At 40.2% G+C, this 12,335-nt stretch overlaps 1 protein-coding gene across 1 annotated transcript in view; it reads left to right on the top strand.

Annotated features, from left to right (window-relative positions):
- Positions 1-1,076: 1,076 nt before the first annotated feature.
- The window catches only part of CPD (carboxypeptidase D), a 76,476-nt gene continuing 65,217 nt past the window's right edge, over positions 1,077-12,335 (top strand). Inside the window, exons 1-2 of the mRNA XM_080826855.1 lie at positions 1,077-1,860; positions 7,769-8,016. Coding sequence (XP_080682981.1) covers positions 1,127-1,860; positions 7,769-8,016 — 982 coding nt within the window. The 5' untranslated portion in view covers positions 1,077-1,126. The remainder of the gene's footprint in view (positions 1,861-7,768; positions 8,017-12,335) is intronic.

The following is a 12,335-nucleotide window of genomic DNA, read 5'->3' as shown; positions in this document are numbered from 1 at the left end:
TACAAAAATTGTGAGGTTTTGTGTTTCTTTAAGCTAAAGTGACTGAAGCTTATTTTAAAAACCAGTTTAAAAGGCCTTGTCTCTAGACAATAAAAAAACCCCTATTTGCCAGCTTTGACAAAACATTGAGTTCAGGAATTATACTCACCAAGCAAGTGTTTCCAGAAATGTCATACCTGCTTCTTTAAGAATGTCATTCTAAGGCCACAATTAAACAAATAACTCTTTCAGGAGAGTTGTGAGAGGGGAGAAAGTGAACTATGAAATGAAATCTGCCGACAGAGGGCTGAGACCAGCACACACAAGAATTAGTGGCAGTGAAATAACCTGGAGTGACACCTAAGGACATATATACATTATACACGATTATACATCAATACAAAGGGAGCCTACTACGTAGCAGATTTCTGCTAAACATAAAGAAGACACCTTCTTTCAACACAGAAACTAAAAACTGGAATGGACTGCCTTGTGAGGTGAGCTCTAAGTGTCCCAGTGTCCCACTGTCCTCAGTGGCTTGCAGGGCGCTGGGCTCAAGCCAAGGCAGGACGGCTCCAGTGGAAAGGGAGCGGGGTGGAAACGGCTAGGGCGTCCTTTGGCTCTTTCAAGGTAGATTCTTTCGAACCTTTTGATTATTATTATTTTTTTTATTGTAGTTCTTTGATTCTTTGGAACCTTTTGATTCTTTCGATTCTCGGTTCGAAGCGTTAAAGCGCAGCGGGGAAAACCTGCAACAAAGATGGGAAGGGAGCTAATAAGAGTACTCAGATAAGAGTGGGTGAGAATTTAACGGGTAAGCCATAAAGGAAAGATTGCGCGAGTAGAGGAAACGCGGAGCAAACGCAGAAGAGGAAACGGGGAGGAGGGAAAGCGAGGGAGAGGAACCCGAGGGAAGGAAGAGAGCAACCAAATTACTCCGGGACAGGAGGAAGGCACGCCCAGAGAGAAGCTGCTGCTTTAAGGAAAGCCCCGCCCCCTGCGTGACGCCGCAGCAGACCCGTCCACGATTGGCTGCGACTGGAGGGCGGGAGGGGGGTTGCTAGGCGCGGAGGGGATCCGGCGGGCCCCCGCCTCCCGGAGCGCGGAGCCGCGGGAGCGGAGTGGGGATTAGCGGAGCTGCTGGAAGATGGCGAGGGGCTGGGACGCGCGGCCGCCGTGGCGGCCCGGGCGCCTCCCGCTTCTGCTGTGCCTGCTGCCGCTGCTGCTGCGGAACCCGGCCTGGGCAGCGCACATCAAGAAGGCGGAGGCGACAACTACGACGAGCGCAGGCGCCGAGGCGGACGAGGGCCAGTTCAATCGCTACTACCACGAAGAGGAGCTGGGCTCGGCGCTGAGGGAGGCGGCGGCCGCGGGGCCCCCGGGCCTGGCCCGCCTCTTCAGCATCGGCAGCTCGGTGGAGGGTCGGCCGCTGTGGGTGCTGCGCCTCACGGCCGGCCTGGGGCCGCCGCCTCCTGACGGCGACTCGGGGCCGGACGCTGCGGGGCCGCTCCTCCCCGGCCGACCGCAGGTGAAGCTAGTGGGCAACATGCACGGCGACGAGACCGTGTCGCGCCAGGTGCTGATCTACCTAGCCCGCGAGCTGGCTGCTGGCTACCGGCGCGGGGATCCGCGCATCGTCAGCCTGCTCAACACCACCGACGTGTACGTGCTGCCTAGCCTCAACCCCGACGGCTTTGAGCGCTCCCGAGAGGGAGACTGCGGCCTCAGCGATAGTGGCCCACCCGGGGCCAGCGGTCGCGACAACAGCCGCGGCCGTGACCTCAACCGCAGCTTCCCCGACCAGTTCAGCACCGGCGAGCCCCCAAACCTGGACGAAGTGCCCGAGGTGCGCGCCCTCATGGACTGGATGCGCAAGAACAAGTGAGTGTCATAACCCTAGCCCTCCACCCCCACCCCAACTCGCCCATCCGCGTGAGCCTGCGAGGTCAGAGGCTGAGTGGGCATTCAGACAGTGCACTCAGTAGGCATTCAAACAGTGCTTGCTTGCAGGCCCAAGGGACGGGGGTAGTGAAGGTGGAAGGCGACACCTGGTAACCGGGGCAGGGCCCAGGCCGCTTAGTCTCTTGTCCCACTAATAGTCCAAGAAGCGCTGCCTAGAGGCTGTCATTTGTTCAACCGATGCAAAGAGCTGTTTGGCTAGAAGCGAGACTTCTTTCCGACATTCTGCTTCCTACTGTCACAGGATCATAGAATATGAGCAGTAGAAGAGAACTTAAGGGTAACTCCTTAGGTCAGCTCACTCATTTTATAGATAAGCCGTTAATACTGCTATTATTACTGTAGGCACTGTGCTAAGTAAGCTCTTTCCCTGGACTGCATGATCTCACTTGATGTTGGTCACAACCTCATGAAACAGACATCGTTAATATCCCTGTTTTGCATAAAGGGGAAATTGAGGGTCAGAGAGGTTAAATAATGTACACAGTAGGAAGTGTAGCTGGGACTTGGATGCAGGCAATCTGACTCTTTGTCAGTGCCCTTAAAACAGCTGTAGAGGGAGGCTGTAACCCATTAATGATAAATGACACTCTCTGGGTCTTGGTTATTTGGAGGAAACTGGTTCTCTTCCAGTCTCTTCTTCTGACTCAGCTAGGGAGCATATGGCTATGGCTGGAGAACTTGCACAGAGCTGATACTTTCATCTGTGAGCTGCTTCATTTTAGCTTCTCTGAGAGGTTTCTGATGCTATTTGTGTACTTTACTAGTGGGCCAGAGCTGAATGGCTAATTATCACATTTAATATCCTAAGTGTTATTAAGCACTGTGTGTGTTGTAAAAAATTAAAAGCAATAGGACCTCAAGAAATTGATAAACAACAAGAGAATATTATAAATATCTGTGAGATGTGTTTATGTACCCAGTTAAACTTTACAGGAATTGTTCCTACTGACAAAATGTGTGTGGTCTGCAATAATATTCCATCTTTGTGGAAGAGGTAGAACTTGAACTGTGTCTTCAGAGATGAGTAGGATTTTCAGCAAAAAGGAGGAGGAGAGGAATAAAAGAAGAGAGAACTTACTCCAGATGGAATAATGTCTGAAGTGAGCATGTACTTCTTCTCTTTTCAGGCTTTGCCAGCTTCCCTTTTTCGGCTTTGCCCCCGTATCCCCATTTTTGTCTTTCATAAGGCTTGCGAGGCAATAGTTCGTTTTTCCCTCCTGATTTAAAGATTTCTAAGTGACAGATACAATAAAAGTAATAATGAATAGAGAAGTTTCTCTCTGGGACTTGGGATCATCTCATCTACAAGATTTCAAGGCATGTAACAGACCTAGAAAATTCATAGGCATTATTACACTCCTAGATTTTTTTTAATCTTCCACCTTTCACTTTGCTCCTCCTTTTGAGATCCCTTGTAGATATTTAATTTCACATACATATTCTGGGAAGAATTTTTTTTCTTGTAAAGATAACCATGCCATGAGCTCTGAACATTTGCCTAAGAAACATGACTTTAATGTATATCTTGCTGTCAGAAGCTATGATGGCCAGGGCTTTTCTGGGATGATATATCGAATGAACTGTTTGCATTGCTTAAATGAAAATGCCCTGGGGCGCCTGGGTGTCTCAGTGGGTTAAAGCCTCTGCCTTCGGCTCAGGTCATGATCTCAGGGTCCTGGGATCCAGCCCCGCATGGGGCTCTCTGCTTAGCAGGGATCCAGCTTTCCCCCTCTCTCTCTGTCTGTCTCTCTGCCTACTTGTGATCTCTCTGTCAAATAAATAAAATCTTAAAAAAAAAAAAAAAAAAAAAGAAAGAAAATGCCCTGTCATGACCCTTGCAGGGATATAAATTCCGTGACTAGATTTTTCTCATCATTATTAGTTCTGCGGTGACCAGAAATGAAAATGAGCTTTGCCTTGGTGCAGGTCACCTTGAGGCTATACCAAAAGCCTTAAACTTTAAATGTGGAACCAAAAAATTTGCCCTTGGTTAACTTTTTCATATCATAGCGTTTAATGATTATAAGTTTTGGTTTGGGCCAGTTAGTTCAATGATAGGAGCTTGTGATGAATTTACAAGTTAATCTGTGTTTTTTGTCATTACACAGAAAGTAATTTTGTTCTGTGGCTATGGACTATCCCAGTCATAACGAACCACGTTTCAAACATGTAACTCTAATAAGAAGGGAAGGTAGGTGCCTATATAGGGTGAAAAGTACATCTATCCATCCTCATTTTTCACAAATAAACTCAAAATGTATATTCTTTAGTGATAAATTAGTAACAGGACACTGATATGTAAATAAAATTAGAAGCATAAGCATACACACAATCTGAGAGTGATTCCTGGAGTCAGCTCTGTGAATAGGAAATTTAAGAACTGAACACATCAGTCTAAATGGGAAAATTACCTTTTTCAGTGTATTTTCTGAAATCATTTAAATAATTTCTAGATATGTTATTCACCTGGCTAGATTAGAAATAGATTTTTGTTGCTATTTTGGGTATGTAAGAATTTAAGACTTATTTCAATAACTTCTGCTTAGGAAAGTGAATTTTATTTTCTTTATTTACCTTATACTTCACCCAGTGGTGTTTCTGTATTATTGATAATTGACACATACTTAGGAAAATGTACAAGATTTTAACCCCATCATGAAAATAAAGATTTTATAGTTTTCTTGGCCCCCATTTTTTGCATACGAGGCTTCTCTAATTAAATATATCTGCTTAGACTTTAATAGGAGATTAGCATATAAATGATTTTTTGGTAGTTGTTGAAAAGTATTATCTTATGGCTGGGGGTGGGTACAAACTACTGTTGAGGGCCTTGTGTTATATCTGTAGTTTCCTGAATCTTTAGAATTTATTGTATCAGACTCAAGTTCTCATAAATTTTATTTATTTTTTGTTTTTATTTATTTTTAAATTTATTTGAGAGAAAGAGAGAGAGGGAATGAATGTGGGAAGGGAGGGACAGAAGGAGAGGGAGAGAGAAAATTTCAAGCAAACTCTGCACTGAGCTGGAGATGGGGCTCGATCCATGACCCTGAGATCATGACCTGAGCCAAACTCAAGAGTCGGACACTTAACCCACTGAACCACCCAGACACCCCTCAAGTCCTCATAATTTTTTTTGTTGTTGTTTTGTTTTGGTTTTTTGTTTGTTTTGTTTTATTAACATATAATGTATTATTAGCCTAGTCCTCATAATTTTTTTAAAAAGTTATTTATAGGGTTATCTGGAGGGCACAAGAATTAACTTAAAGATTGACTTTTTAATATCTATAGATCTTTATAATATGTTTAGGAGGTACCTTAAATCTTATGCAAGGAATAATATATGATCTGAAGTCAAGTATTAGGAACATTTGAAAGAATTGATTTGCATGGAAGCCATAAAATACTTTTCAAATAAAATCGGATTGACATGCAAAGTTGGTTTGATAAAGACTAAAAATGATAAACTTCTAGCCACGGTAAGAGTTATCACTTTGTCTTGAAATCCTTATAAGAGTGGCATTCATACTTTTAAGACTACATAAGTCAAGTAAGGAAAATCTAACAATTGAATTTTATCACTCAGGCAGATTGAAATATTTTGTTGTTCTTGAAGTATTCAGTTAGACCATTTTAATATTTCTGAGAAACATTGCCAGAAATGCCAAACAGTGAAAACAGCATTTAGTAGAAAATCTCAGACGGACTTTAATAAAGTTTTAATTGAAAATATACAATTAAAGTGGCTTGCTTCATTTATTTAGAATATGCAGTTATCCATTTTATTTTACAAGAATATGAGTGCCATGAGGACATTTTTGTGTTTGTTTGTTCCCTTTTGTATTCCTTAGTGCCTAGAACGTTGCGCACATAGTTGTCATAGTGGCTGAATGGATTACCTGAACTAGGCTAGCCTTCTTAATCTTTCCCAAAATCAGAGCGGGAGAGAAAAGTACTTAAATTACTTTAGACATACAAATCTGAAGTAAATTGATAATACCTTAGCGGTGAGGGCCAGATGGGTAGAATGGAGTTTAAATGCTAGAATATATACTTAGGCTTTGTTTCTGTGTCATTCTATCACCCAAGAGCTAGCACTGGTAGTGGGGAGTAGAATGAAAGTCTGAAGGCAGTGATTCCCTGATTCCCTAAGTAGGATGCTAGATATCTTTAAAGGAGTGAACATTCGTTGAGCAGAAGATATATAGCAGTGGTTGTGCTGAAGGTGTTGTACATGTAATAATTCTTATGACAACCCTGGGAAGCAGGTAGCTTCAGCCCCCATTTTACAAATGAGAGAGAAACTGGGGTTGAATGACTTTGGGGGCAGTAACTTCTTCCTGATCATATTTTATTACTGGCAATATCATATTTATTACTGAGTGACATTATATTTATTACTGAGTGACAGCTCTGGGAGACTGAATGTTCTTGCCCACATTTGCCTGGCTCCAAAGCCTGAGCTATTGCTGCTCTACCAAGTGGCATTCTCTGGTGTCTGGAAGATTGCTAATTATAATTATATATGTTAGTTTTTAACTAGTCTCTTTTCATAGTCTATTCTAGTATTTAATCACTATTTTTATTGGCTGAGCTTTATCTTCTGATGAACAGATTCTGTGTTACAAGTAATTTTCACTTTTTGATATTTTCTGGGATGGTACTGACCACGCTTAAAATAACCTTTCAAATTAGACATACTATAGGTTTAAGTTTCTTTGAAGCATATAGAAGGAAATGTTATATATAACCCCCTTTAGAGTGTCTGTAGGTCAGTTCATTTCAGCCACCAAAAGGCAGAAGCAAGAAAATCCAATTTAAAGTGCAAAGAGGAAAGTGTTTAATCTGTAGTCACATTAATAGTTTGAACTGTTCCATGAGGGAAAGATGTATAAATAGGACTTCAGCATGTTTTTGCTTTTACTTTCACCATAAAAGGAGTTCTTCAGTATTTCTGTATCTATAAATTTCACCAAATTATAAACTGGTTCACTTAGAAGTAGAAACATAAAAAAAAAGTTTCTTTTATGGGAGCAGCCCTGTCTCCATGTCAGTTTATTTTTTAATGGACCAATCAGAAACCTTGGGCTTAGAAAGCTGCTTCTATGGTGATGCACTGAAGGACTAATCTTCTCTGTGTTATATTGTTTTTCTCTGAAAGCAGCTCACTGTATCAGGTTCTCCCCACCCCCAGTCTTCTCAACTGTGGCTTCTCTCTTGAAAATGTGAATTTAGTATATTGTGAAACTGGAGTCAGGCAAAACACATACTTTTTAAATTAGACTCCCTACCTTAAACATTTTGGGATAGTAAATATAAAAAATCATGAAGCTTATTAACCTAACTCACGTATTCAACACATATTTATACAAGCCACGTTTTCTACAATGTTAACATGTTATGAAATACAAGTATTAGGTTGAACTCTATGAAATTGTCACTTTTGTAGGTCAAGAAGTAACTGAACACTGGCAAGTTCATACTGTTCAACCTAACACATACATTTGAATTCCCTGAATTAGTTGTCTCCCGGAACGTTAATTTATACTGTTACTCAGCTACTTTTTCAATGATGGCAAAATTCTTTAAAGTTACTTGAGGTTGAGTTAAGTTGCAAAAACTGCCTGAAATTTGTTGAACTGATGTTTTCTTTCCTTTTCTTTCATTGTTGTTGTTCTGCTTCCAGTAGCTGATAGTGTTATCTCTTCTAGTTCTCTAAGAGATACCTGAGTTCATTTATAAAAGATGTAGAATTTTTAAATACATGGCATTTTCTGTACCTTTTTTTTTTTTTTTAAGTGACATGTGCTTTGGTTTTTTTCCAAAGGTTTGTGCTTTCTGGAAATCTGCATGGTGGCTCCGTGGTAGCAAGCTATCCTTTTGATGACTCTCCAGAACATAAGGCCACTGGAATCTATAGCAAAACCTCAGATGATGAAGTCTTTAAATACTTGGCAAAAGCCTATGCATCAAACCATCCCATAATGAAAACTGGTGCCCCTCATTGTCCAGGAGAGGAAGACGAGACTTTCAAAGATGGGATCACAAACGGTGCACATTGGTATGATGTGGAAGGTATGGAAAGCCCTGAATTTGCTATATTTTCCCCTTTATCATTTGACTTTTCTCTCTTTTCTTTTTCTTCTTCTTCTCCCCTCCCCTCCCCTCCCCTCCCCTCCTGTAGGCTGTGTGCCCAATGTGGGCATGGACTCCCCCCCACCGCACACCCTGACCCCGAGATCAAGAGTCACATGCTCTACTGACTGAGCCAGCCAGGTGCTCCTCATTTAGCTTTCTTGTGAATACTCTGAGTGGAAAAGAGGAAACTTTGAGGAATTCTAATTTTTAAAAATCTTCTGTTTTTTATTTCGAAATTTTCAAACCCACAGTACAATTGAAAGACTACACGAAGGCCTATATATTCTTCATTTAAATTCACCAACTTTTGTTATTACCCTAAATGTTCCTCCTCTCCCGTCCCTTCCCTTCACACATTCTCTTTTGCCAAAGCATCCAAAAGTAGGTGCAGATTCCTTAATACTTCACCTGTAAGTACCTCAGCATGTGGTTTCCAAGTACCAGAACATTTTTGTGTACAACCATATATTATTATCATAACTGAGAGGTCAACAGTAATTCAGTACTACCACCCTACATTCTGTCCATCACTCGAATTTCCTTTATTAGTCCTCAGATTTCCTTTATAGCTCCTTTTCTTCCAGATCAGATCCAACCAAAGTTCAATCATTGCATTTTGGCTCTTGTGCTTTTGTGGTTTCCCCAGTTTAGAACCATCAATATCAATATTTTCTTAATGATAGTGAATCCTTTGAAGATTTCAGGCCAGTTTTCCTACAAAACATCCCATATTCTGGATCCTGGTCCAATTCCCCAGCAAGACTCACATAGATTACATCACATCATATACAGACACATAAAGTACCTGTGCCATGCGTCCATTGTAGACATCTTAGTTAATGGGCTGACCACCAGTTCTCTCCCTTTTATATAAGGGCATGGTTTCCTTTTATATTTTAAGCTATGGGGTGATCATGGAATTTTTTTAAAATTGTGGTTGAATACACACATATAACATGAAATTTGTTATTTTGACCATTTTTAAGTATAGAATTAAGTGGCATTCATTACATTCACAGTGTTGTGCACCCAATGTCCTCACTACCTACTTAAGAAACTTTTTCAGCATCCCAAACAAACTTGGTGACAGTTAAGCCATAATTTTCCATTCCCTTCTAATCTATTCTCTATCTCTCTGGATTTGCCTATTCTAGATATTTCGTAGAACTGGAATCACACAATGTTTGTCCTGAGTCTGGCTTATTTTACTTAGCCCGATGTTTTCAAGGTTCTTGCAATTTGTAGCATATCTCAATACTTCATTGCTTTTTATGATGAAGAAATACTCCATTGTATGCATATACTCCATTTTGTTTATCCACTCATTTATTGATGGGCGCTGGATTGTTTCCACCTTTTGGTTGTGAATAATGCTACTTGAACATTGGTGTACAAATACCTGTTTAAGTCCTTGTTTTCAGGGCTCCTGGATGGTGCAGTCAGTTGAGCAGCTGACTCTTGGTTTCGGCTCAGGTGTGATCTCAGGCTTGTTAGGTTTGAGCCTCACATCAGGCCGCATGCTCAGTACAGTCCGCTTAGGACTCTCTGTCCCTTCCCCTCTTCTCTTCCCGCCTCTATTCATGCTCTCTTTTTCTCTCTAAAATAAATACATCTTTAAAAAAAAAAGTTCTTGTTTTCATATCTTTTGGATATGTGCTCAGGAGTGGCATTGTTGGATCATACAGTAATTTTCTCTTTAACTTTAAGGAACCATCGAGTTGTTTATTTACCCCAGTGGCTGTACCATTTTACATTCCCATCAGTAATATATAAGGGTTCTCATTTTTCACAGAATATTATTTTTAAAAGAGTTGTTAAAGTAAGTTTGTTTACCTTTTCTTTTCAAATGTTATATAAGCAGCTATTGTGCTTTTTAAACTTTGGATGTCCTTTGAATAATAACCTTTTTCTTTTTATGCAGTCTTAGACTATTTAATTAAGACTAAGCAGAAGGAAGAAGTTAATTCATGGAAATGTCATCTGTATAAACTTTTTCTCCTCTTAGAATCTGCTGATGGTAAATGCCTTAGCTCTTCCTTATTTTTTTAATGGCTGTGAGTTACATTATAAAGTGTCTTAGGACATTTCTTTTAATGGGCCTTTATTTAAACCTTTGGATTATTCTTTGACTTTATCTGTCAAGCACTGTTTACTCAGATTGGATCCTAAGTTTGAGGACTTGATACTTTGAGGGTCTTTTGATTCCCCTGTAGTTTCTGCTAATATTTCTTGTATGTAACAAACATCCACAAAGAGGTTTAAAATAATTAGAAGCCATTTCTGCCCATGACAACTAGAGATGATTTGAAAATCATTTAATTTCTTTTATAGGTAAGAAACATACTTTGATGTTTAATCCCATTTCAGTCTTCAGCAAACATATTTAATAAAGTCTGACTTTATGAACTAATGGTTTTATGATGTAGTCAAGTTGCTTCATTAATTGGAGATACCATTTAAAATAATGTGTTAAAAGTAATTTACTTTTTTTTGGAGAAAATTGCAAACAGAAAGAAATTTCTAATTGATGATTAAAGAAGGCAAATCTATGTTATACTATTAAAAAAAATAGGGTGCTGCCTTCACAGTAATTAAGGTTATTTGGTTAAATACAATATCTGAAGACACTACATTTTGCTGCTGCCACTATTATTGTTTTTATGAACATCAACTTTACTCCTTTTCTAGCTGGATGGTCAGATAATATTTTCTGGTTATTTCTACAACTAGCTTATATCTCTTCCTACCCCAGCAATATTGAGCAGTTTTAAGAGTTTCAGCAGGGCAAATTCACTTTGTTTATCTTATCCAGGACTGCAGTGAGTAAGATATTGTGAAACCTCGTGACTAGGCATGTACTCAGACCCGGATGTCCTGGAGTAATTTGACTGCCGCTTTATGTGATGTATTTAGAAATTCTAGCTCGAAGTAGTATATACTTTTAGAGCTAAAAGCGAATGTATTGATCTACTCTAACCCTTTTGCTGTATAGGATATCAAGACCCCAAAGAGGGAATAACTTGTGCAATAGCATTTATTCCTTCAGCAAATATTTACTGAGCTTCTGCCATCTCCCATATACTGTATTAGGTAATGGGAGTTTGAGCCAAACAGGAGCAATTCCTGCTGTCAATGATTAGACCGTGTTTTAGGAGTATGGGATGCGGGGTGATCTGGTTCCCCCATGTTCACATTGGTTAGTAGGGTTGACCCAGCATATCTAGCTGCCTATGTGGGTGGGCCTTGCTTCTCTCAACATGTCTCTCAAATCTGCAGGATCCCTCTAGGGAATGACTATCCTAATAAGGCCTCTGAATGAGTAGTCATGCTCTGCTGCTAAAGTCTCCTTATTGTGTGAGAGCCTAAGGCAAACTTTTTCATGGCGCAGGCCCTCTTCTGCTGCTGCTGCTGCTGCTGCTGCTGCTGCTGCTTTTTTTTTTTTTAAACCACAGTGTGCTAATTTCTTTGCCTTTTGTCTACCATTCTTTTTTTCTTTCTTCACGGTTAAGGAGACATAAAAATCATCTGATGGTTTAATATGTTTATTCCAAAACAAATTTAATGAAACTGAATGGTAGTTTTAGGTCAACTTGTAAGAATTGCTTTCTTTTAACTTACAAAATTTTAAAAAGGACAAGTAGCCCCAGGCCACCTATAATTGAAATTATATGATCAAAAGTCACAATTTGATATAATTTTTAGAAGCTTTCTTAGGCAGAATGCTGTTATATTTTTTTCTTGCAGATAGAAGAACTCTGGAAGGCAGTGTAGTATAGTGGCTAAGGGCAGAGCTTTGGAATCCTGCTGCCTTGAGTTTGAATCCCAGCTCTGTCGTTGACTAGCCACGTGTGTGCAAGAGAAATAGCGTGTGCGTGTGTGAGAGGCGGGGGTGGGGGGAGAAAGAGAAGTTTGCAGAAGTAAAGTAATTTCTCTGAGACTCATTTCCCACATACATAAAAGGAAGACAAATACTATCTACCTCATAGGATTATGAGGCCCAGGTGAGAATGGATATAAAGCCCTTAACCTAGCAGCTGGCATCGTGGGTGCTTATATCTGGTGGAATTTAAACTTCAGGAGGGCAGGAACTTGATTTATTCAGTTTTCAGTTTTCTGTTTCTAGCACATAGAGCTGTGCCTGGTCTATAGAAGGTAAACAATAAGGCTTTTTTGAATTTTGAATAACTGAATCCTTGCATCTGAGAAATGAGTACACAGTTATTTAAAATCTTAGATGATGTGTAGACAAGATAATC

This window comes from Martes martes, assembly GCF_963455335.1.
Source record: "Martes martes genome assembly, chromosome: 16".
Lineage (NCBI taxonomy): Eukaryota > Metazoa > Chordata > Mammalia > Carnivora > Mustelidae > Martes > Martes martes.
This window is presented reverse-complemented; position numbering and strand designations above follow the sequence as displayed.